General features: G+C 46.2%; 1 protein-coding gene across 3 annotated transcripts in view; it reads left to right on the top strand.

Annotated features, from left to right (window-relative positions):
• Nucleotides 1–17,725, top strand: part of TTBK1 (tau tubulin kinase 1) — a 268,616-nt gene extending 250,891 nt beyond the window's left edge. For all 3 annotated transcript variants that reach the window (XM_073563522.1, XM_073563520.1, XM_073563521.1), the window contains one exon: nt 16,358–17,725. In XM_073563522.1, the coding sequence (XP_073419623.1) occupies nt 16,358–16,781 (424 nt within the window). In that variant the 3' untranslated portion in view covers nt 16,782–17,725. The remainder of the gene's footprint in view (nt 1–16,357) is intronic.
• Nucleotides 17,726–26,217: the final 8,492 nt, after the last annotated feature.

Here is a 26,217-nt window from a genome sequence, read left to right as displayed (position 1 = left end):
TGAGTGGGCAGAGCTATGGCATGCACTCCCCTTTTGAAAGTTATTAAAAAGCTTATGAGTGCTATAACTTGGACTGCAAGGCTCACAGTGGGATGACAGAAGTATTGTAGCTTTTAGGACAAAATTAGCTTTCACTTAAGTCTAAATATGGTGTGGCTCGGTTGGGTCGAAATCCATTTCTCGGCTCCTGCTGGTCGCCGGCGTTTCAAAACCCACTGGTGGGCAGCTCTACTGATGCAGATGCCAAAAATGTAAATTTCTCACCTCTACGAATACTTGGTGTTATGATATTCAAGCTTGCACAAGGACAAAGAGAACATGTGCTTCAAGAACTGCTTCCAACCAGTTTAGGGTCGTAACTGTTCTTTGTGCTGCTGGCACACTAGGGGCTCATGTTACACAGCTGTATAGCAGGGGAGAGAGAGGGGGGCTGCAGCTTAGTGAGGGGAAAGGTCTGTGAACTGTGCCTGCCTGCCACTTCCAAACCCAGGAGATGCAGCAGAGCTCTGTATGTGTGATTGAACAATATGACATTACGTCATATTTCCTGACATAAGTTATGGGCAGATCAGTGGAGAACTGAATCACACTGAGCCCATGGTGATGATCATCAGTCAAGGAGCACCAGTGTCAATAGAGTCACCATTGTATGAAGATATGGACCGGGTTCTTTTACACGAGTTATCTGAATGCTGAGAAATTTATGAAATTCTAGCCCATTCATGCCAGAGTCCTGGGGATCCCCTTACATTCTACAGGATGGTGGGGAAGGAGACAGTAGGTTAGGGGGTTGCAGCAGCTCCAGTGATGGTGAGGCGGTGGCTCCAGTAGTGGTGAGGGGGCAGCGGGGATCATTGCAGGCTGTAGGCTTTCCTGAAGAGATGGGTTTTCAGGTTCCGTCTGAAGGATCCGAGTGTGGTTGATAGCCGGATGTGTTGGGGCAAAGAATTCCAGAGGATGGGGGCTATTCGGGAGAAGTCTTGGGTGAGGAGCGAATAAGTGTGGAGGAGAGAAGGCGGTCTTGGGAGGATCGGAGATTACGTGAGGGAAGATATCAGGAGATTAATTCAGAGATATATGGAGGAGACAGGTTATAGATGGCCTTGTAGGTCAGTATTAGTAATTTGAATTGGATTCGCTGAGGGAGTGGGAGTCAGTGAAGAGATTTGCAGAGGGGAGAAGCGGAGGAGTAGCGAGGAGAGAGATGAGTTAGTCGGGCAGCAGAGTTAAGAATGGACTGGAGAGGTGCGAGGGTGTTAGCAGGGAGGCCACAGAAAAGGATGTTGCAGTAGTCGAGACGGGAGATGATGAGAGCATGCACAAGCATTTTACTAGAGTGAGGGTTGATGAAGGGACGGATTCTGGAAATATTTTTGAGCTGGAGGCGGCAGGAAGTGGAGAGAGCTTGGATGTGCGGTTTGAAGGACAGGGCAGAGTCAAGGGTTACTCCGAGGCAGCGGACCTCCGTTACGGGGGAAAGCATGATGTCGTCAATTGTTATAGATAGGTCAGGTAAAGAAGATCTGTGAAATATGATCAGTTCAGATTTGTCCACATTCAGTTTGAGGAAGTGGGAGGAGAAGAAGGAGGATATGGCTGCTGATAGACACTCCGGGATTTTGGAGAGCAGAGAGGTGATGTCTGGGCCAGAGAGGTAGATCTGGGTATCATCGGCATAAATGTGGTACTGGAATCCATGGGACTTTATGAGTTGCCCAAGGCCAAGTGTATAGATTGAGAAGAGTAGGGGTCCTAGAATAGAGCCTTGGGGGACTCCAACAGAGAGAGGGTGGGAGTGGGAGACGCTGAATGTGCGGTTAGAGAGGTATGAGGAGATTCAGAATAGGGCAAGGTCTTTGATGCCAAAGGAAGAGAGGATCTGTATTAGGAGGCAGTGGTCAACTGTGTCGAAGGCAGAGGACAGGTCTAGAAGGAGGAATATAGAGTATTGTCCATTCGCTTTGGCTGTAAGTAGGTCGTTAGTAATTTTGGTCAGGGCTGTCTCAGTGGAGTGATGGGGGCGGAAACCAGATTGAAGATTGTCAAAGAGCAGGTTAGATAAGAGATGGGAGGAAAGTTCAGCGTGGACATGCTGCTCCAGGAGTTTGGAAGCGAATGGGAGCAGCGATATTGGGCGATAGCTGCACATAGCGGTTGGGTCGAAGGTTGGCTTTTTGAGGATAGGCGTGATTGTAGCATGTTTGAAAGCAAATGGGAAGGTACTGGAAGTTAGTGATAGATTGAAGAGGTGGGTTAGAGATGGGATAAGAGTGGTGGCGAGGTTGGGGAGGAGATGGGATGGGGTCAAGTGCGCATGTGGTGAGGTGTGATTTGGAGAGATGAGCAAGCTCCCCTTCAGTGATGTTGGATAAGGAGGTTATGGGGTTTGGGCATTGGTCTGGTATACAAAGGGGTTGTGGTGGTTGAATAATAAAGACTTGCCGTGTTTGGACCATTGGCCATTAGTGTTACCGGGCATATAACCATTGGCCATTACTGTTACCGGGCATATAACCATTGGCCATTACTGTTACTGGGCAAACAACCACCAGCCATTACTGTTACTGGGCAGCATACAACCACCAGCCAATACTGTCACCGGGCATACAACCACCAGCCATTACTTTTACTGAGAATACAACCACTGGCCATTACTGTTTCTGTTCATACAACCACTGGCCATTACTGTTTCTGGGCATACAACCACTGGCCATTACTGTTACTGGGCATACAACCACCAGCCATTACTGTTAATGGGCATACAACCACCAGCCATTACTGTTAATGGGCATACAACCACCAGCCATTACTGTTAATGGGCATACAACCACCAGCCATTACTGTTAATGGGCATACAGCCACCAGCCATTACTGTTAATGGGCATACAGCCACCAGCCATTACTGTCACCAGGCATTCAACCACCAGCCATTACTGTCACCAGGCATTCAACCACCAGCCATTACTGTTACTGGACATACAACCACCAGCCATTACTGTTACCGGGCATACAACCACCAGCCATTACTGTTAGTGCGCATACAACCACCAGCCATTACTGTTACTGGGCATACAACCATCAGCCATTACTGTTACTGGGCATACAAACACCAGCCATTACTGTTACTTGGCATATAACCACCAGATATTTCTGTTACTGGACATAAAACTATTGGACATTACTGTTACCGGGCATACAACCACCAGCCATTACTGTTAATGGACATACAACCATTGGCCATTACTGTTACCGGGCATACAACCACCAGACATTACTGTCACCTGGCATACAACCACCAGCTAATACTGTTAATGGACATACAACCACCAGACATTACTGTCACCTGGCATACAACCACCAGCCATTACTGTTAATGGACATACAACCACCAGCCATTACTGACACCTGGCATACAACCACCAGCCATTACTATCACCAGGCATACAACCACCAGCCATTACTGTTAGTGCGCATACAACCACCAGCCAATACTGTCACCGGGCATACAACCACCAGCCATTACTGTTTCTGGGCATAAAAACAATGGCCATTACTGTTACTGGGTATACAACCACCAGCCATTACTGGTAATGGGCATACAGCCACCAGCCATTACTGTCACCAGGCATTCAACCACCAGCCATTACTGTTAGTGTGCATACAACCACCAGCCATTACTGTTACTGGACATACAACCACCAGCCATTACTGTTACCGGGAATACAACCACCAGCCATTACTGTTAATGGATATACAACCACCAGCCATTACTGTTAATGGATATACAACCACCAGCCATTAGTGTTAATGGGCATGCAACCATCAGCCATTACTGTTACTGGGCATACAACCATCAGCCATTACTGTTACTGGGCATTCAACCACCAGCCATTACTGTTACTGGACATACAACCACCAGCCATTACTGTTACTGGGCATTCAACCACCAGACATTACTGTTACTGGACATACAACCACCAGCCATTACTGTCACCAGGCATACAACCATTGGGCACTAGTGTTAGGCTAGTTTCACACTAGCGTTTATTCGATGCAGAGCACGGCGCCGCTAGGCCCCGCCCCCGGCCGGCTCCCTGTCCGCCACATCCGGTCATCGCCACCTACTATCGCACATGGACGCTTGCCATCTGCGCACCCTATCTTTAGCATAGGGTGCGCTGGCCGTGCGCTAGTAGGATTTTGGCGTGCGCTGCGCACTTTTGAAGGTGCGCCGTGCGCGCCGAAATTCAACATGCTGCGTTCGGCACAAGGGGCGCACCTTCAAAAGTGCGCACACCAAAATCCTACTAGCACACGACCAGCGCACGATCTGCGCACCCTATGCTCAAGATAGGGTGCGCAGATCACAAGCGTCCATGTGTGATAGTAGGCGGCGATGACCGGATGGGGTGGGCAGGGAGCCGGCAGGGGGCGGGGCTTAGCGGCGCTGCGTTGAATAAACGCTAGTGTGAAACTAGCCTTACCGGGCAGATAACCATTGGCCATTACTGTTACTGGGCAAACAACCACCAGCCATTACTGTTACTGGGCATACAACCACTGGCCATTACAGTTTCTGGGCATACAACCACTGGCCATTACTGTCACCGGGCATACAACCACCAGCCATTACTGTTACTGGGCATACAACCACTGGCCATTACAGTTTCTGGGCATACAACCACTGGCCATTACTGTCACCGGGCATACAACAACCAGCCATTACTGTTTCTGGGCATACAACCACTGGCCATTACAGTTTCTGGGCATACAACCACCAGCCATTACTGTTAGTACGCATACAACCACAAGCCGTTACTGTTAATGGACACACAACCACCAGCCATTACTGTTACTGGGCATACAACCATTGGCCATTACTGTTAATGGACACACAACTACCAGCCATTACTGTTAATGGACACACAACCACCAGCCATTACTGTTACTGGGCATACAACCATTGGCCATTACTGTTAGTGCGCATACAACCACTGGCCATTACTGTCACCGGGCATACAACCACTGGCCATTACTGTCACCGGGCATACAACCACTGGCCATTACTGTCACTGGGCATACAACCACTGGCCATTACAGTTTCTGGGCATACAACCACTGGCCATTACTGTCACCGGGCATACAAGCACCAGCCATTACTGTTTCTGGGCATACAACCACTGGCCATTACAGTTTCTGGGCATACAACCACCAGCCATTACTGTCACCAGGTATTCAACCACCAGCCATTACTGTTAGTGCGTATACAACCACCAGCCATTACTGTTACTGGACATACAACCATTGGCCATTACTGTCACTTGGCATACAACCACCAGCCATTACTGTTACTGGACATAAACCATTGGCCATTACTGTTACTGGGCATACAACCACTGGCCATTACTGTTACTGGGCATACAACCATTGGCCATTACTGTCACTTGGCATACAACCACCAGCCATTACTGTTACTGGACATAAACCATTGGCCATTACTGTTACTGGGCATAAAACCACCAGCCATTACTGTTACTGGGCATACAGCCACCAGCCATTACTGTCACCAGGCATTCAACCACCATCCATTACTGTTAGTGCGCATACAACCACCAGCCATTACTGTTACTGGGCATACAACCACCAGCCGTTACTGTTACTGGTCATACAACCACCAGCCATTACTGTTACTGGGCATACAACCAGCAGTCATTACTGTTACTGGGCAAACAACCACCAGCCATTACTGTTACTGGACATACAACCACCAGCCATTACTGTTACTGGACATACAACCACCAGCCATTACTGTTACTGGACATACAACCACCAGTCATTACTGTTACTGGGCATACAACCACCAGCCATTACTGTTACTGGACATACAACCACCAGCCATTACTGTCACCTGGCATACAGCCACCAGCCATTACTCTTAATGGACATAGAACCACCAGCCATTACTGTTAGTGCGCATACAACCACCAGTCATTACTGTTACTGGGCATACAACCACCAGCCATTACTGTTAATGGATATACAACCACCAGCCATTACTGTCACCTGGCATGCAACCACCAGCCATTACTGTCACCTGGCATACAACCACCAGCCATTACTGTCACCAGGCATACAACCACCAGCCATTACTGTTAGTGCGCATACAACCAACAGCCATTACTGTTACTGGGCATACAACCACCAACCATTACTGTTACTGGACATACAACCATCAGCCGTTACTGTTACTGGACATACAACCACCAGCCATTACTGTCACTAGGAATATAACCGCCAGCCATTACTGTTAATGGATATACAACCACCTGACATACAACCACCAGCCATTACTGTTACTGGACATACAACCATTGGCCATTACTGTTACCGGGCATACAACCACCAGCCATTACTGTTACTGAACATACAACCACCAGCCATAACTGTCACCTGGCATACAACCACGAGCCATTACTGTTAGTGTGCATACAACCACTAGCCAATACTGTTACTGGGCATAAAACCACCAGTCATTACTGTTACTGGGCATACAGCCACCAGCCATTACTGTTACTGGGCAAACAACCACCAGCCATTACTGCCACTAGACTTGCAACCACCAGCCATTACTGTCACTGGACATACAACCACCAGCCATTACTGCCACTAGACTTGCAACCACCAGCCATTACTGTCACTGGACATGCAACCACAAACCATTACTGTTACTGGACATACAACCACCAGCCATTACTGTCACTGGACATGCAACCACCAACCATTACTGTTACTGGGCATACAACCAGCAGTCATTACTGTTACTGGGCAATCAACCACCAGCCATTACTGTTACTGGACATACAACCACCAGCCATTACTGTCACCTGGCATACAACCACCAGCCATTACTGCCACTAGGCATGCAACCACCAGCCATTACTGTTACTGGGCATACAACCACCAGTCATTACTGTTACTGGGCATACAACCACCAGCCATTACTGCCACTAGGCATGCAACCACCAGCCATTACTGTTACTGGACATGCAACCACCAACCATTACTGTTACTGGGCATACAACCACCAGTCATTACTGTTACTGGGCATACAACCACCAGTCATTACTGCCACTAGACATGCAACCACCAGCCATTACTGTCACCTGGCAAACAACTACCAGCCATTTCTGTTAATGGACATACAATAACCAGCCATTACTGTCACCTGGCATACAACCACCAGCCATTACTGTCACCAGGCTTACAACCACCAGCCATTACTGTTACTGGACATACAACCACCAGCCATTACTGTTAATTGACATACAACCACCAGCCATTACTGTCACCGGGCTTACAACCACCAGCCATTACTGTTAGTGAGCATACAACCACTGGCCATTACTGTTTCTGGGCATACAACCACCAGTCATTACTGTTAGTGAGCATACAACCACTGGCCATTACTGTTACTGGACATACAACCACCAGCTATTACTGTTAATTGACATACAACCACCAGCCATTACTGTTACTGGGCATACAACCACCAGCCATTACTGTCACCGGGCATACAACCACCAGCCATTACTGTTAGTGTGCATACAACCACCAGCCAATACTGTTACTGGGCATAAAACCACCAGTCATTACTGTTACTGGGCATAAAACCACCAGTCATTACTGTTACTGGGCAATCAACCACCAGCCATTACTGTTACTGGACATACAACCACCAGCCATTACTGTCACCTGGCATACAACCACCAGCCATTACTGCCACTAGGCATGCAACCACCAGCCATTACTGTTACTGGGCATACAACCACCAGCCATTACTGTTACTGGGCATACAACCACCAGTCATTACTGTTACTGGGCATACAACCACCAGCCATTACTGTTACTGGACATGCAATCACCAACCATTACTGTTACTGGGCATACAACCACCAGTCATTACTGTTACTGGGCATACAACCACCAGTCATTACTGCCACTAGACATGCAACCACCAGCCATTACTGTCACCTGGCATACAACCACCAGCCATTACTGTCACCAGGCTTACAACCACCAGCCATTACTGTTACTGGACATACAACCACCAGCCATTACTGTTAATTGACATACAACCACCAGCCATTACTGTCACCGGGCTTACAACCACCAGCCATTACTGTTTCTGGGCATACAACCACTGGCCATTACTGTTTCTGGGCATACAACCACCAGCCATTACTGTTACTGGACATACAACCACCAGCCATTACTGTTACTGGACATACAACCACCAGCCATTCCTGTCACTGGGCATACAACCACCAGCCATTACTGTTACTGGGCATAAAACCACCAGTCATTACTGTTACTGGGCATACAGCCACCAGCCATTACTGGTACTGAACATACAACCACCAGCCATTACTGTCACTGGACATGCAACCACCAGCCATTACTGTTACTGGGCATACAACCAGCAGTCATTACTGTTACTGGACATACAACCACCAGCCATTACTGACACTGGAAATGCAACCACCAGCCATTACTGTTACTGGACATACAACCACTAGTCATTACTGTTACTGGACATACAACCACTAGTCATTACTGTTACTGGACACACAACGACCAGCCATTACTGCCACTAGACATGCAACCACCAGCCATTACTCTTACTGGACATACAACCACCAGTCATTGCTGTTACTGGACTTACAACCACCAGCCATTACTGTTACTGGACATACAACCACCAGCCATTACTGTTACTGAACATGCAACCACCAGCCATTACTGCCACTAGACATGCAACCACCAGCCATTACTGTTAGTGCGCATACAACCACCAGCCATTACTGTTACTGGACATACAACCACCAGCCATTACTGTTATTGGGCAAACAACCACCAGCCATTACTGTTACTGGACATAGAACCACCAGCCATTACTGTTACTGGACGTACAACCACCAGCCATTACTGTTACTGGACATACAACCACCAGCCATTACTGTTATTGGGCAAACAACCACCAGCCATTACTGTTACTGGACATAGAACCACCAGCCATTACTGTTACTGGACGTACAACCACCAGCCATTACTGTTACTGGACATACAACCACCAGCCATTACTGTTACTGGACGTACAACCACCAGCCATTACTGCCACTAGACATGCAACCACCAGCCATTACTGTTACTGGGCATACAACCAGCAGTCATTACTGTTACTGGACATACAACCACCAGCCATTACTGACACTGGAAATGCAACCACCAGCCATTACTGTTACTGGACATACAACCACTAGCCATTACTGTTACTGGACATACAACCACTAGTCATTACTGTTACTGGACACACAACGACCAGCCATTACTGCCACTAGACATGCAACCACCAGCCATTACTCTTACTGGACATACAACCACCAGTCATTGCTGTTACTGGACTTACAACCACCAGCCATTACTGTTACTGGACATACAACCACCAGCCATTACTGTTACTGAACATGCAACCACCAGCCATTACTGCCACTAGACATGCAACCACCAGCCATTACTGTTAGTGCGCATACAACCACCAGCCATTACTGTTACTGGACATACAACCACCAGCCATTACTGTTATTGGGCAAACAACCACCAGCCATTACTGTTACTGGACATAGAACCACCAGCCATTACTGTTACCGGGCATACAACCACCAGCCATTACTGTTACTGGACTTACAACCACCAGCCATTACTGTTACTGGACATACAACCACCAGCCATTACTGTTACCGGGCATACAACCACCAGCCATTACTGTTACTGGACATACAACCACCAGCCATTACTGTCACCGGGCATACAACCACCAGCCATTACTGTTACTGAACATGCAACCACCAGCCATTACTGTTACTGGACATAGAACCACCAGCCATTACTGTTACTGGACGTACAACCACCAGCCATTACTATCTTTGAGCATACAACCTCCAGCCATTATTGTCACTGAGCATACAACCTCCATGATTGGGGCGTTGGTGACAATATTGGCCATCGTACGTTCAGGTGGGACTGTGCCAAAGTGATCAGTTCATTTTCACCAATGAATAGGTAAGAACTTACAATGTTGAGGTGGAAAATGCCTTTGTTGAGATCTCTGAGATGCTGTGGTCACTGTTTATAACAGTAATGAAGGTGTTAAATGGCCAAGATCTTGGTTCTCCTTCATTTAGACCAGTGCAGTCTGTGATTAGTAGGGGGCACCCTACCACCTATTAATCAGCTAATGCCTTCCATGGTCATCACACAGGTTCTGGATTTGTCTGGGTCACACTCCCCTATAGGTATAGTCTGGTGCAGACTGTAGGTTCAGCATGGTCCTAACACGGCGTCACAGTTCAGCCATCGTTATATGTCCTGCACTGGACAAGTGAGAAGAAACTCTGGCGCCAACAAGGAGTACGTGGCCAGTAGATGTTGACGTTACATCAGTGAGGGTCAATCTGCAGTAAGGAGACAACCGGAGTCTAGAATGGCAGCAGACGCAGTGTGATATGTGAGCAAGCCGTACTTATATAATGTAAAGTGAAGGCGTCTCCGCACATGGGCATCATCAGCCAAAGAGAAGTGGTAAACTGAGGGTAGGAGCCCTGGACAGGTAGGAAAAGATCGTCTGCACATTAAGGAGAGTGATAGGGCAGAAGATGGTACAGGGGCCCGCACTGCTCTTTTGCACCTTAGTGGTGTCTGACATCATCTCAGCACTGTCCTGCTGCTTCCATTGCAAGTGCAGGACGATCAGGCACAGCGGCTTTCATCCCTAGACACCTTTATATAGTCCCCAATGAGCATTTTCTCCTGAAGCAAAGCCCTGATTGGTTACTGAACGATACCGGACTCACAGACAGCCTGTTAGAAGACCCTATAAACCAATAACTGCTTTGATTAGAGTCCTGCAGGGTGGTCCCAGCCATGACCATACAGAGACACAGATCAGAGGATTGGTGGTTCTCTCCATCAGGGCAGGGACCACAAGTAACAGCAGTGTGCGCCCCAGATTGAGGAAAGTCAGGGTCTGCAAAATAACAGCCTTCAGGTGCATAAGACATTAAGGTGTGGCCCTCCATGTTCCTGGCAAATACTGAATTTTCATTTTTTTCTGGTGTTTCACTTCCAATCTTTGGCATGTAAGGGAAGACAGTCCTCTGTTCTCTGGATACTTAATATTGATGGCCTAACACTGATTAGTATCCAGTCCCCTCAAATGAAGCCGCATACCCTTCATCGTAAGGGGCACCACAGCTCAGCAGGATGACAGTCTGAGCCTGGTACGAAAGCTTGGCTCCGGTAAGGTTGGCAGCGTCCTTAAAGACCACCCATGTTAGGTGCCATAACCAATGATTGTCCATCCCCAACCTTAGACCTGCACCCATGGTAGCTGCCATATGCAATGACTGGTCATCCACCAAACTTAGGCCTGTACATATGATAGGTTCAGTTCCCAATGACTCTTCATGTTTAGCCTTAGACTTACACCCATGATAGGTACCATGCCCAAAGACTAGTCTTCTCCAGGCTTAGACCTGTACTCATGATAGGTATCATACCCAGTGAATGTCCATCCCCAGCCCTAGGGCTGCACCCATGATACATGCCATACCCAATGACTATTCATCTTCAGCCTTAGACTTCCACCCATGATAGGTGCCATAACGAGTGAGTGAAGAGTCAGTATTCACCGCATACTCAAGGTGGTTTAATTGCAAATAAAGTGTTCAATTTATTAAAGATGAGCAAGTGATTTCAAGGGAGCATACAATAAAATACAGATGGTAAAGAGACTAGAAAACGCGACGTTTCGCCCCCTCCCGGGTCTTAATCATACAGTCGCTGAAAGACAAAACGATGAGATATCAGATACAAATCCAAGGTGTAAATAACATTACGAGAATTACAATAAATAATTACACAGTCATAAAGAGGTCCCCAAAACAGCAAGATAATAGCAGCTTATAGTACTGCAGCCAAGAGAAGAATATGAAAAGTGGGTGATAGTAACGTTTGTTGAGTAGAAGGCAAGGAGTTAAGGAGGAGAGGATGCAGATGGTAGTTCACCTTAGCCCAAGATCTGTGTGCCATAAGGAGCCATGTGTAGTGGGGTCCCAAATTGCTGAAAGCAACGGTGAACACAAAGATTACTTATAGTCCTGGTGAGAAAAGTCTAAACAAGGTGCCTGTTAGAAGGGACTCCGTACCCACAGGGTTTTGGCTGCCCGGATGTATAAGGATCTAAGCTGTAACAGGTATATTGACTAAATGAACGAGGGAGAGAAGAGGTAATTGGCTAAGTGGTAGGGTATGGCTGCCTAGTTGTCAGTCATGCATTTCTGACTTTATTCTATTCCATACGTGAGATTATTGACTAAATTATCACCCCAGGGAGCTTTATTTGCCCTAATTCACTGATATGTGCTATATGTGGTTACTGCATACCACTCTGTCCTTCTGCTTACATAGAACCTTTATAATAGGACTTTCATGTACCTCATTATTATGATTACCAGTGATGAGCGAGCAGGCTCGCCACTACTTGGTGCTCACCCAAGCATCTCACTGCTCAAGATCCTCGGAGCTCGCAGAGTATTTCCGGGGTTGCTCGGTGGGAGCTCGGGTCCCCTCCCTGTATGTTTGGCGCTCTTTAGAGACCCAATGAACATGCAGGGATTGTCTGCCACACACTGTAATGCCGCAGCCATGTTGGTTGTGGCATTACAGTGACTGGCTGGCCGCACAGCGTCATCAGGTCTATATCAGACCTGGCACCGTCATGCTCGTCACAGTCTACTCCGGAATCGGGCAGTGTAGGAAGAGGTGCTGTGAGCTAGGGAGAGATTTGCTTTGTTCTTACATAGTTTGGGTATACCATATATAATGCACATGTCCATCTCAACTAACAGTCCTGAGGACTAATCCAGCTGCATAGATATCAATGCTAGGCAGGCAGTGTGTGTGGCAGACTGCAGTGCATATAGCAAAAGGGTCCATTCCAGTTCTGTCTGCTGCTTCTGCTTTTACAGATATTTCTAGACATAGCCCCAGGTAACAGAGGCCAGGAATAATTTTTTTACAGGCCAGCTATTGAAAACTGGTTTGTCCGTCACACGGATCACATATAACCTCGCTCAAAATTCTGCCATTTCTGGCCTCCATTTAATTTTTGTTGCAATGTGTTAGCAAAGTTATAGCCACCAGTTTGCTGGAAAAAATACCTACAGGCCAACTATTGAAAACCGTGGTTTGTCCGTCACACGGATCACATATAAGTTTGCTCCGAATTCAGCCATTTGTAGTGAACGTGGAAAATATTGTCCTCTATTTAAAATGGGCAAGGGATGGGGAACTGGGCTTGATGGTGATGGTGCATGCAGAGGCCAAGGCCGTGGACAAGCTGAAATTGTGCCACAACAAACACCCACATCTTCTCACCCGACCTTCCTGTCCCAATTACTCGGGACCGCGGCACACCACTGTTGAACCCAGAGCAGTGTCCCAGCACAGCGTTCAGTTGTCCATACCCCAGTCTTTGGAACGCAAACGCAAACACGCAGCCAGCACCTCACAGGCCATACTACTAAATTCACACATTTCGCAACTGCTTGCACTCAAAATGTTGCCTTTTAGGCTCGTGGAGATGGAAGTTTTCCACAACCTGTTGGCGGGGCCGTCCCTCAGTTCTCAGTCCCCAGCCACCACTATTTCTCAAAGTGTGCCATCCCCGCATTACACAAGCACTTGTCCCACAACATTAGCCATGCCCTCAATAATGTAGTTAATGGGAAGGTCCACCTAACCACGGACACGTGGACAAGTGCTTGTGGGCAGGGACGGTACATCTTGGTGACGGCACACTGGGTTAACGTAGTAGAAGCCACGACCCAGTCGGACCTTGGGATGGAACACGTCCTCCCGACGCTGAGGATTGCGGGCCCTAGGTCAATCAGGGTTGCCCCCACAGTCTATAGCAACTGCACCTCCTCCTCTTCCTCCTCCTTTTCAGCCTCCATCTCTGAAATGACCACATCAGTCACAAGCTGAAAGCACTGCAGCATTGCCTCAGCCAAGTGGCAACAGGCTGTGCTGAAACTAATATGCTTAGGTGATAAACCGCACAATGCTGAAGAGTTGTGGACAGCTCTGAAAGAGCAGGCAGATCTGTGGCTGACACCGCTGAACCTACAGCCAGGCATGGTTGTGTGTGACAATGGCTGGAATCTGGTAGCGGCTCTGAGGTGAGGCGAGCTCACACACGTACCATGCCAGGCACGTGCGCTTAACCTCGTGGTTCAGCGGTTTCGCAACACCTACCCGGAGCTGCCGGATCAGCTTGTCAAAATATGCCACCTGTGTGGCCATTTTAGAAAGTCAGCTACAGCTCCCGCCGCCCTTGCCATGCTTCAGCAGCATTTGCAGCTTCCGGCTCACCGACTGGTGTGTCATGTCCCCACGCATTTGAACTCTGCACTGCGGATGTTGGAAAGGATTTGTGAGCAGAAGAGGGCAGTTGTTAACTACCAGCATCAACGAGGCTGTCGGTATTCAGTTCAGACTCCACACATAAGACCTCAGGAGTGGATATGGATGTCAGCCATATGTATCATCCTCCACCAAGATGGTGAATGGCGATGTGTCACCATTTTGCTTCTCTGTGTTCTGAAACGCTATCTCCTCACAATCAAAGAGGATGCATTGCAGGCGGAGCATGATGAGATGGAGGAAGGAACCATACAGAGTGATTACACTCAGCCTAGCCTCATCTCATCCCAATGTGGATTGGGTGACAAAGAGGAGGAGGAATAACAGGAGCTAGTTTCATGTGCTATAGACAGTACTACCTGCACAACTGTCATACCATCTGTTCAGCGTGGATGTCCTGAGGACAGGGAGGAGGAGAGCATGGTCAGTCTTCCTCTTGGTGAGGGCACGGAAGTCTTGCCTGTTAGCAGTTTGGCACGCATGGCTGAGTTTATGTTACGTTGCCTTTCCCATGACCCTTGCGTTCTCAAACTCAAAATTTTGGGAGACAGTCATTACTGGTTGGTGACACTTCTAGACCCACGCTACAAGGAAAACTTTCTTTCTTTCATTCCCGAGGCGGACAGGTCTACTAAAATGGGGCAGTACCAGAGGGCCATTGTTGCGGAATTATTAAAAAAGGTAGAGGTCACAGTTCATTGGACAACCAAGAAGTACAGGCGAGAGAGACACAACTCCATTCCAGCAGAGGCAGGGGAACACTGTTAAAGTTTTCTCAGACCCTCCCATCGCACAGGCCCTGAGGCATGCGGTACTCTTACAAGGAGTGAAAAGTTTGGGAAGATGCTGAGGGAGTACCTTGCTGACCGTAGCATTGGGTACGCAGGGCGTGCGGATGTATGCGGATATGTCCGCATGCGTCGTTTTGACGATGCGGCGACCGCAACAAAATGCAACACGTTGCGTTCGACGCATGACGCCGTAGCGTCAAAACGACGCAAGCGGACGCATCCGCATACAGATCTGCACCCATGATAGATGCCCTAACCAGTGAGTGTTCATCTCTAGCCTGAAATAGTCAGAGTGAGACAGATATATGGAGCGCCAGGCTGACAGGTCTCAGGGCGCTGGTAGATGTAATCTGATGCTGCTTCTGTCGGGTGCCTCTAGAGAGGATAAAAACATGGGAAGCAGGGTAACCCGATTGCAGGGGAGCACAAAGGAAAGGGAGAAGCTTGAAAAAGAGAAAAACCTTTCAAGCTTCTCCCTTTCCTTTGTGCTCCCCTGCGATCGGGTTACCCTGCTTCCCATCTCTAGCCTGAGACCTGCACCCATGATAGGTGCCATAACCAGTGAATGTTCATCTTCAGCCTTAGACCTGCACCCATGATAGGTGCCATACCAAATGACTGCTGATCCACAACTAAAAGTCTTCATCTCCAACCTTATACGTACACCCATGATAGGTGCCTTAGACCTACACCTATGAACCCATGTTAGGTTTCATACCCAATGACTGTTCATCCCCAACTTTTGGCCAGGACCCATGTAAGTACCATACCCAGTGACTGGTCATCCCCAGCCTTAGATCTGCACCCATGGTTTGTAAAAAACTAAGTGACTGGTGATCTCTAGCCTTAGACTTGCACCCAAGAAAGGTACCATACTCAGTGACTTATTCTGGTTTCCTTGGTGGGTGCCATACTCAATGGCTGTTTCCTGAATTGTTAATGCCCCTTTTGCCCATTTTTGTCACCATGCTGTATATCTGTCCTTTTGACCTATATTTAATCTTTGTTTCTCCTGATTTATATAGGTGCCACACTCCATGGGCAGCTATTGTTGGCAGTACTGGGCTCTCCCCGGACCATAAGCCTAAATCCTTACATATGAGGCTTCCCCCTCTTTCAAGTCCAATTCCGTCTAGAACCAATGTACGGAGAGTCAATCGTGGAGCACCCAAGAGTCCAGTGGTTCCAGTGCGAACACTCAGTCCATCGCCACGAAGCCAGTCTCTCTCCAGAACAGAAAGTCCCTCTCCATCCCGGCAGAGAAGACCAGTTGCCACATCTCACCGTGTACAACAAACTCCCAGACTTCAATCACGAGCTCAAGTCCCTGGCGAGTGTCCAGCAACCCCTGCGGTTGCAAGAAAGGGACAAAGACTGAAGGTGCAAGTGCCAAATCTGGCAACAAAAGTAAAGAATGGAACCAGTGATGGTAGAGGCAATGTTAGGTAATGGCCCCTCGGTGCACACACCATCCTCACTCCAGCTCAACTAGGGGACATTGCTCTTCATTTAAACAGTGCTACGCAATATACACAGTCCCACACAAAGACTGTGCAAAGGAACCAGATCTCTGCCAATCACAAATCAATCATTTTATTTTCACATTTGAAGTTTGTTGCTAAGAATGAGCATTACAATAATGATCTGAAAGACGATAAAGAAGCAGCCCATATTCACTGTGTGACCTGCTGACCAAGGCTACGGGAGCTGTGATGAACACCCGGGCAGAGCAGCCATGTCTGCTTTTCGCTTTTCTGTGCCAGTCAGTAGACTGTTATCCTGTATACCTGCACCCGCCAGCATACACTAGGCATATATTGTATACAGTATGTGGTAATGCATAGAGCCTTCCAGTAATCTGAACACTTCACCCAGGGACACAGGACTCACCAATAAATCGTCTCAGTCAATGAGCCCTTACAGACATTTTCATGATGAAAGGGCGGAATAGCAATTTTGAGTACAAGGGCTGAGCACACAGAGGACACTCTTAGGAGACACCATAACACATCGCCGTGTCGGCCACATGCACTCGTTCTGTATTTTGGGGACACCACAGTATACCACAATGCAGCACAAAGTGACTGAGACTGGGGTGTAGGTTTGTGCACTCCCCTCCTTCCAGGAAAGAAAGATCTTTGACTGAGTGGAGATTGCACTGGATCAGAAGACTTGTCCAAAATTGTTTACACACCGCATCCAGATTGTAACAGTCCCCATGTGTGCCAGGCTGAACCCACACGCATGTTATGGGGGAGGCAGCAGACACATGCGGGACAAAAAGTCTGTTTTTCCTCACAAGCTGTAAAGACTTTGGGGAGCAGCAGTATGAAACGCTTCTTATTGCATTACAACATCCCATAATATCATTAAATAAAGTCTGCTATAGAATGGCTGCATGTCTTATTTCAGCTGCTCGTTACTAGAGTCTAGTGTGTGTGTGTGTGTGTGTGGCATCATTATCAGTAAGTTCAGTGTTGGCATCTCAGGAGGCCGAGGCGGGCTGATCAATGGTAGAGTCAGTGGGCACATCAGTAAGTCCAGTGCTGGCATCAGGGCAGAGGGGGAAGAATCAATGGTAAATTCAGTGTGGATAGCAGAAAGTTCAGTGGTGGCATCTCAGGAGGCCAAGGTGGGAGGATCAATGGTAGTGTCAGTGGGCACATCAGTAAGTCTAGCGGTTGCATCAGCGAAGGTAGAGGTGGGAGGATCAATGGTTGAGTCAGCGGGGACATCAGTAAATTCAGTGTGGCATCTCGGGAGACCGAGGCGGGAGGATCAATGGTAGTGTCAGTGGGCACATCAGTAAGTCTAGGGGTGGCATCAGCGAAGGTAGAGGTGGGAGGATCAATGGTAGAGTCAGTGGGGACATCAGTAAGTTCAGTGGTGGCATCTCGGGAGACCGAGTCGGTGAGCACAGAAGTCAGTGGTGATATCAGGGCAGAGGGGGAAGGATCAATTTTTAAAGTCAGTAAGGACAACAGTGAGTTCACTGAAGGCATCAGGAGAGGCAGAGGCAGTAGGATTAATGTCAGAGTCAATCGGTTCAACAGTAAGTTTAGTGGAGGCAGAGGTGAGAGGATCAATGATAGAGTCAGAGGACACATCAGCAGTAGGTTGTAATAATCACCTAGGCAGGTAACAATGCAACTATTTTTTATTCCTTACATCCATGGTTGTACAGCAAATCCAGGTAAATATCCAAAATAAATTGCCCCCAGTCCACAAGATCCCCTCCCCGGGGTTGATATTCCCACTGCCCTCATACCAGGTGATACTTGTTGCCTCCCAACTTTTGGTTGGCCCACAGATTTCGGATCTCCTCCAGCTCACTTGGCTGCATATAGAGGTAGACACAGGAACATTGTCTCTTTAAATCTTCCACTGGTTTATTAAAGGTACTGCATAAACCAGTGCAGCGTTAGCAAGACAAACACAGCCTTTCTGGCCAAACAGGAAAACAAAAATATAACGTATGGCATAGTCCGTGTTGCTGTGGCGATCAGTCCGCTGGTTAACAAAAAACAAAAAAATTCAGCTTTCCTTATCATCAAAACACAGCTCTAGAGCTTGCACCTCCAGATTCAGCCAACACTGAATGAGCCAGAAGTCTGTGTATTTATCCTCTGGACTCCACTCACTCTACAGCTGTTCACTCATCCTAGCCCTAAACATGGCCAATTATCCCCTCTCAGCACTTTGTGTGCTAGAGTTTTCTCCTAGGTTCATATCACTGAAGCTAACAACCTCAGTGATACACAGGACACGTTGAAGTGCAGTTAGCGTGAAACGGCCATCATCAACAGAAGGTTTCCGCTCCTCTCCCACTGTACTCGTTTTATTGATTAAATAAGGGACTGTTTTAACTGGATGGTGAGTGCCACCTTTTTTCTCTTTTTGTTGGACTATATTGGATTTATCTTTTTTTATGTGCACCCCTATTCCTACAGTTGTCTGGTGTTCAGCTAACACACAGGTAGATTTTCAATCACAGCTGTGAAAATCACAGAAGTGCCCGCAGTACACTCCTTATCACAAACAGAGCAGTGATACATGTATCCCCTCCAGTACTTTGCCAGTAACTTTGTCACATACCCCACTCTACCCAAAGCTGGGGTTTTGGCACCTTCAGTCACCCAACAGGGAAGTCTAGGCAGAACATCTGCGTTACCGTGCAGCTTCCCAGGCCTGTGCTCCACATGAAAGTTGAAGTCCTGTAGCCCTAAAAACCATCTAGTCACCCTGATATTCTTCCCCTTCCTTTCCTCATCCATCTTAGGGGCGTATGATCTGACACTAGCATGACGTTCTGGACTAAGAGGTACAGTGCCTTGTGAAAGTATTCGCCCCCCTGGAACTTTTCAACCTTTTCCCACATATGCTTCAAACATAAAGATACCAAATGTAAATTTTTGATGAAGAATCAACAACAAGTGGGACACAATTGTGAAGTTGAACGAAATTTATTTGTTATTTTAAATTTTTGTGGAAAGTCAAAAACTGAAAAGTGGGGCGTGCAATATTATTTGGCCCCTGTAACTTAATACTTTGTTGCGCCACCTTTTGCTGCGATTACAGCGATATCCCACCATTCCCAGAAATGCCTGATCCTGTTTCTTGGAGACTGGTTGCGGCCAATTTTGGATTGCCTCCACCTTATTCATTTGTGGCTTTATTTCTCCTGAAGATGTAGCCCAAGTATTTTTCCTCTTCTTTCCCCACGGCGCACTTCTTTGGGTTTGGTAAACCCCGCCTTCCTCCGCACATCTAGCACGGCCTGTTCCTTCTGCAGATGACTTCCTCAATCCGGGCTGAATATCACAATATCGCTGAGGTAAGCTGTGGCGTACTTTTTGTGCGGGACTAGGATCCAGTTCATGGCCCTCTGGAAGGTGGCTCGGGCTCCCTGCAGCCCCAATGGTATTTTGTATAAACCTATGCACGACCAAAAATCACTAGTGGGCAGTTCCATAAATATGTGAGAAACCAAAAAAAGGGAAACAACAATGCCCAAGTAATAAAAGGTATAATCTTTAGTTAAAAAATCTGATGTGCCAAATCATGTCAAAACGGATGAGGACTACTGAGCTCTAGTGGTCGATCAGATTCGGGAAGCGATTTTACTGATAAAAAAGCTGAATAACATGAACACAAGTCTACTGTCTAATGTCATTGCTGATTTACGGTAACCATACTATTTTTATGGAGGCATATGTCTTTACTTCACACTAATAACCTTTATATTTTTAATGCACTAGCACTTTATATTTAGGCAGTGGAAACATTGTTCCATGCGTAATCTCCCTCTTTTTTGTCTCAGCAAACCTTTTTTTTTGCCCTGGCACACTAATAGACTTGCTTTCGTGTTATTCAGCTGTTTTAGCACTAAAATTGCTTCCCTATTCTGATTGACCGCTATTGCACAGACACTTTTGCACTTTCCTTTCAAATGATTTTTATTGAAATTTTGTCTTTAAAAGGGAAAGAAAGGGGAAACAAAAGGGACAAGGGAAAATAAAAAGCTAGAGAGCTCTGCTCTACTTCCAGACACTGGTCATTATAATACACTTACAGATACTTTTATTAATGAAAGAGTATGAATAAAGGCCGAATTATCGGAACCTTAAATTCCACACTTCCCACTTCAAGTAATACTTAATTAAGGTACCTGAGTTGAAGGCAATTTTCTCTTCCATCCAACTGTGTGTGCGCAAGAGGCCTATGATATCAGTAAATTTAGGCACATCAGGTTTTTTCCACCATGTGGCGATGCAATTTTTAACAGTCAAGAGGATATGTAAGATCACAAATTTGGTGGATGGGCTGACATTCACAAAGACAAAAGCGCCATTCATGGGGTGACCTCAATAGGAATCTGGGATAGAGAGTTTACATGAAAGTTAACTTGTGACCATAGACTTCGCAGCTTTGGGCAGCACCAGAAAATATGATATAAGTTTCCGGGTTGAGAACAGCCTCTCTAGCATAAAGGCAAAATATCTGTACTAATATGTGACAGACGTGTAGGCGTGTAATACCACCTAAGCATAACCTTGAAAGAAAAGTCTCATGTAAACTCATCGATACAGTGGATTTATATGAGAGTTTGATCTCGTATTCCCATTGGTCCAACTGTATGGATGACTTCAAATCTACCTCCCATCTAGCCATGTAATTGTTTTTTAAAAACTCAGTATCCCCGTTAAAATAGAGGTAAATGCTTTTAAGAGACCATTTGGTTTTGAGGTTAGGGTTACCCACTAGTGCAGAGACAATTTTTAAATTTCTGTTGCGAAGTAGTTTTTGGATAGGATCTTTTCACAATAAGGCATAAACTCTGCCGAAGGAAGATGGTATTTGTCCTTGAGCTCAGAGAAAGAGAGAAGATGACACCCATCCCACACCCCCCCGACCTTTGTAACATGAGAGTCATGCCATATACTTGATAGTGGAAAGTTATATATGTGCGAGACGAATTTGAGGGGAAGAGATTTCAGAATGGTAATTCTATCATCAAGTTTTTTAAATTTGACAAGTTTCCTCCAACATCAAAAATTGGGTGACTATGAGTTTTGGACGTCCATTCCAGCATAAACTTGAAAAACAGGGTCTGTAGAGAGCTACTGTATAATTATTATGGGCCAATTCCAAATCCATCCATGAAGGACAACCCCCCTCCCTAAACCATTGGTGACTATGCTTGATAAAGGTCGCTCGGTAATAAGCCCATATGTTCGGTAAGGCCACTCCGCCATTGTTTTTGCATCTATATAAAATGTTATTTGCTATTCTTGGTTTTTTATTCTGCCAAATAAATGAGTTTATCAAGTTTTGTAGCTTGATAGTCAGTTTCATGTGCACTGTTAAGGGGATTGTCCGAAAAATATATAAGATCTTAGGTAAGATAAAGGATTTGACCGCCAATACCCTGCCAAGCAATGTAAGTTCTAAAAGCCCGAAATGGATAAAGTCTTTAGAGATTGTCTTAACCAGAATATCAATATTGGATGGGATAATCGTTTGGAGATCACGGGTAACGTTGATGCCTACCGTAGGTATGTCAAGCTCCTCTCCTCTAGCTGAAATTTAGTCCGGCTTAGAACGTCCTCAATATCCGTTCGTGTTAAGCTAAAAGGTAGAATTCTGGACTTAGCCTGGTGGATTTAAAAAAAAGAAATGTTAGAAAACTGTTGTAATATTATTTTCAGGGCCTCCACAGATTCAACCGGATTCGTGACTGATATAAAGAGATCATCAGCAAATAGATGAATTTTATGTGAGCGGACTTTAGCTTCTATCCCTGATATGGAGACAGATGCCCTAATGGCTTCATCCAGAGGCTCTATAGCGATTGCGAAAAGCAAGGGGGATAAGGGACACCCCTGCCTGGTGCCATTTGTAATAGCAAAGGGTTTAGAAAGGTGATTATTCATGTATACTCTAGCACTGGGTTCTACATATAAAGAAAAGACACTAGAAATAAATTTATCATTAAATCCAAACCGAGATAAGGCATTTTGGAGGTATACCCAATTTACTCTGTCGAAAGCCTTTTCGGCATCTAGGGACAAGAACAAAGAGGGGACATTAGAAGACCTAATCATGTTTAAAACATTTATTATCCTCCTTGTGCCGTCGGACGCTTGCCTGCCTACAATAAACCCTACTTGATCACCTTTCATCAATTTCGGTAATATGGTCTTAAGCCTATCAGCCAGGATCTTAGCATAAATCTTAACATCTCCATTAATCAGGGAGATAGGCCTAAAATTTTCAACCTTGTCAAGTTCATCCTTCCCTTTGGGTAACATTATGATCGTAGCTTCCAACATAGTTTTGGGAAAGGAACCACAAGTCGATACATGACCAAAAAGAGATTGCAATTGTGGGGACAAAAGTTTAGAGAATAATTGGTAGTATTCATTAATAAAGCCGTCCAGGCCGGGGGATTCCAGTGGCTTAAGATGACTAATAGTGATGGTTATTTCTTCCGCACTAATAGGGCGATTAAGAATCTCTAACTCCAATTTATCAATTTGCGGAAGGTTCAAGCCAGAGAGAAATTAATCAATAGACAACTGGCTTGGGGCAGGAATTGTGGGATCAAGATTTAAATTTTGCAATTTTTCAAAGAATGCAGAAAAGACAATGTCCTGTGGATGTGTTTTCATGACTCCCGATGAGGAACAAATCTGAGAGATTCTTTTACGAATACGATCTTGTTTAAGTTTGTTCATCATATATTTAGTTGGTTGATTCTTTGAGGAGTAAGGCTAAGTGCACACGTACCGGAACTCTCGCGGAAATTACCGCGAGAATTCCGGAATTCCATTCCGCGGGAAAATCGCATTTTAAATTCCGGTGATTTTCCCGCCGAAAAACTAGCATTTTGCAAGCGTATTTAGCTTGCAAAATGCTAGAGTTTTCCAAGCGATCTGTAGCATCGCTTGGAGAACTGATTGACAGGTTGGTCACACTCGTCATACATAGTGTTTGACGAGTGTGACCAACTTTTTACTATTGAGGCCGCCTATGCAGCATCAGTAGTAAAAGATAAAATGTAAAAAAAATAAAAAATGGTGTTATTCTTACCTTCTGACGTCCCGCGCATCCGTTCCCAGTAATCCTTTGCAAAAATGCCCGCGATGACGTCAGTTCTCGCGGGATCGCGATGTCTCGCGGTAATTCGCGATGACGTCGCACGAATGACCGCGAGACTTCGCGATCCCGCGAGAACGGACGCCATCGTGGGCATTTTCGCAAAGGCTTACTGGGAACGGGAGCGTGGAGAGAGAGGCGGGAATACTGCGCGGGACGCCGGAAGGTAAGAATAACAATATTTTTTATTTTAAATTCTATTTTTTACAGGGATATGGTGCCCAGAGCCCAGAGGACAGTCTCCTCTCCTCCGGACCGTGGATACCATCCGCAGTTGTTCTGCTTACTTTCCGCATGGTGTGCACAGCCACATGCGGGAAGTAAGCGGAACAATGCATTCCTATGGGTGCGGGATCGCCGCGATTCCGCAAATTAATGAGCATGCTGCGGTTTTTACCGCAAAGCGATTCCACCGCGGTAAAAGCCGCAGCATTAGTACAGCATTGCGGAATCCCATAAGAATGCATGGGATGCTTATTTTTTGCGTTTTCGCGGCAAAATCGCGCGGTTAAAACCGCCGCGGAAACGCGAAAAAAACGCCACGTGTGAACTCAGCCTAAGAAGCGAGTTCTGAGGCTCTGAGAGCCGAGTCATAGTCAAAATCTGTGCGCTGAGCTCTTGTCTCAGAATTTCCATATGAGTATCGTGAGACGGAGTACTCCATTTAGACTGCTGTTCCTCTTTTACTTTAATACTCGCTTGTAGACTAGATATCTTTTCCCTATTTTCTTTTTATGTCTGGAGAAGAGCTGCATAAGGCATCCCCTGATAACTGACTTATGAGCGTGCCAAAGAGTAAATGGATCTATGGTTCCAGTAGAGTTTTCACTGAAGTAGTTTCTTATGGAGGCTTCTAAAGATTTTGGATATTTTGGGATTTTGAGTATGGATAGGTTTGTTTTCCACAAAAAGGTGTTATTAACCGGGGGCCCTATTACAAATTTAGCCATTAGGGGAGTATGGTCAGAAAAGGATTTGTTAAGGATTTCAACCTTTTTGAATTTAGGTAAGGAGAAGATATTTGTAAGAAATAAATCTATCCTGGATGAGGATCCATGGACATCAGAATAGTAGGTATACTCACGGGAGGACGAGTTTAGGCACCTAAAAGCATCAAACAACTCATTCTTGAGCAACCAGTTACCCAAGGATGAGGCCGATAGGCGTGCAGAAGAGGAGGAGTCCATACGTTTGTCGGGCACCATATTAAAATCTCCTAATATCAACAGTTCACCCTGTTTGATATTATTAATTTTTCAAATTACTTTGTTGAAAAAAGGGAACAGTTTTGTATTAGGTGCATAGATGTTAGCAATGGTGAATATTTTGCCGTTAAGTTTACATAACAATATGTGAAATTGTCATGCTCGCCAGGTCTGTTATGTCCGCCATGTCTGTTTTGCTGCATGTTCCCTAGAGCAGTGTGCACACTCACCTCATGACTGTGTAATACTATTGTAGGAACTCGAGGATTCTGATAGCGTGGGGCAATGATCAGACAGAAGCGGGTTACTTTAGTGCAAATAGTGTATTTTATAACAGCAGTGACACCCAAAAACAATATGCTGATAACCTGAAATGAGACAAGTCCTAAAGCTATATAGCCATTCAGTAAAGTTCCTAAGACAGAGTCCTCATAAACATGTGATCCAAAGGTGAGTGTAACACTCAGGTGACGTGGCACAGTTCACAACGTAGTGATGCAGAGAGAGTCCAATCCCGGTATGTAGCAAGCACAGGGAAGTCCAGAACAAGTCTATAGGTAAATCCCAGACGAGCAAAAGCACAGGACAGTCCAAAAGCTGATTTACAAGTTGATCCCAGGAGCGGCATGAACACAGGTGAGTCCAGGAACAGGTTCACATTAAAGCATACGGTTGGTGACAGTTCCGACTGCTCTCATTGGGGAGAGTGAAGGGTTAAGAATAACACATAGTTCAGGAACACAGTTCTTACCAGATACCGTGAACCAAGGGTTAAGTTCCAAAGATGAGTGCAGCTTTCCCTACAGAGAACAGGGAATGTCCAGAGCCACAGCAGAAGCACACTAAGAAACCAGCAGCACAGCTGAAGGAAGCAGAATACTCCAGCAAGGAAGGCAGCACCTGAGCCGGGTTTCATACAAATGAACAGGAAGTAGGGCACACAAGAACAGCAACCTCCATCTTGACAAAGGGCAAATTCATTCACAAGGTGATTTAGAAAACCCGGAATACTGACAGACTGT

This window comes from Dendrobates tinctorius, unplaced genomic scaffold, assembly GCF_039654945.1.
Source record: "Dendrobates tinctorius isolate UK_male_01 unplaced genomic scaffold, ASM3965494v1 ptg000393l, whole genome shotgun sequence".
Classification (NCBI taxonomy): domain Eukaryota; kingdom Metazoa; phylum Chordata; class Amphibia; order Anura; family Dendrobatidae; genus Dendrobates; species Dendrobates tinctorius.
Note: the sequence above shows the minus strand (reverse complement) of the source record. Positions and strands in the feature narration are given on the sequence as shown.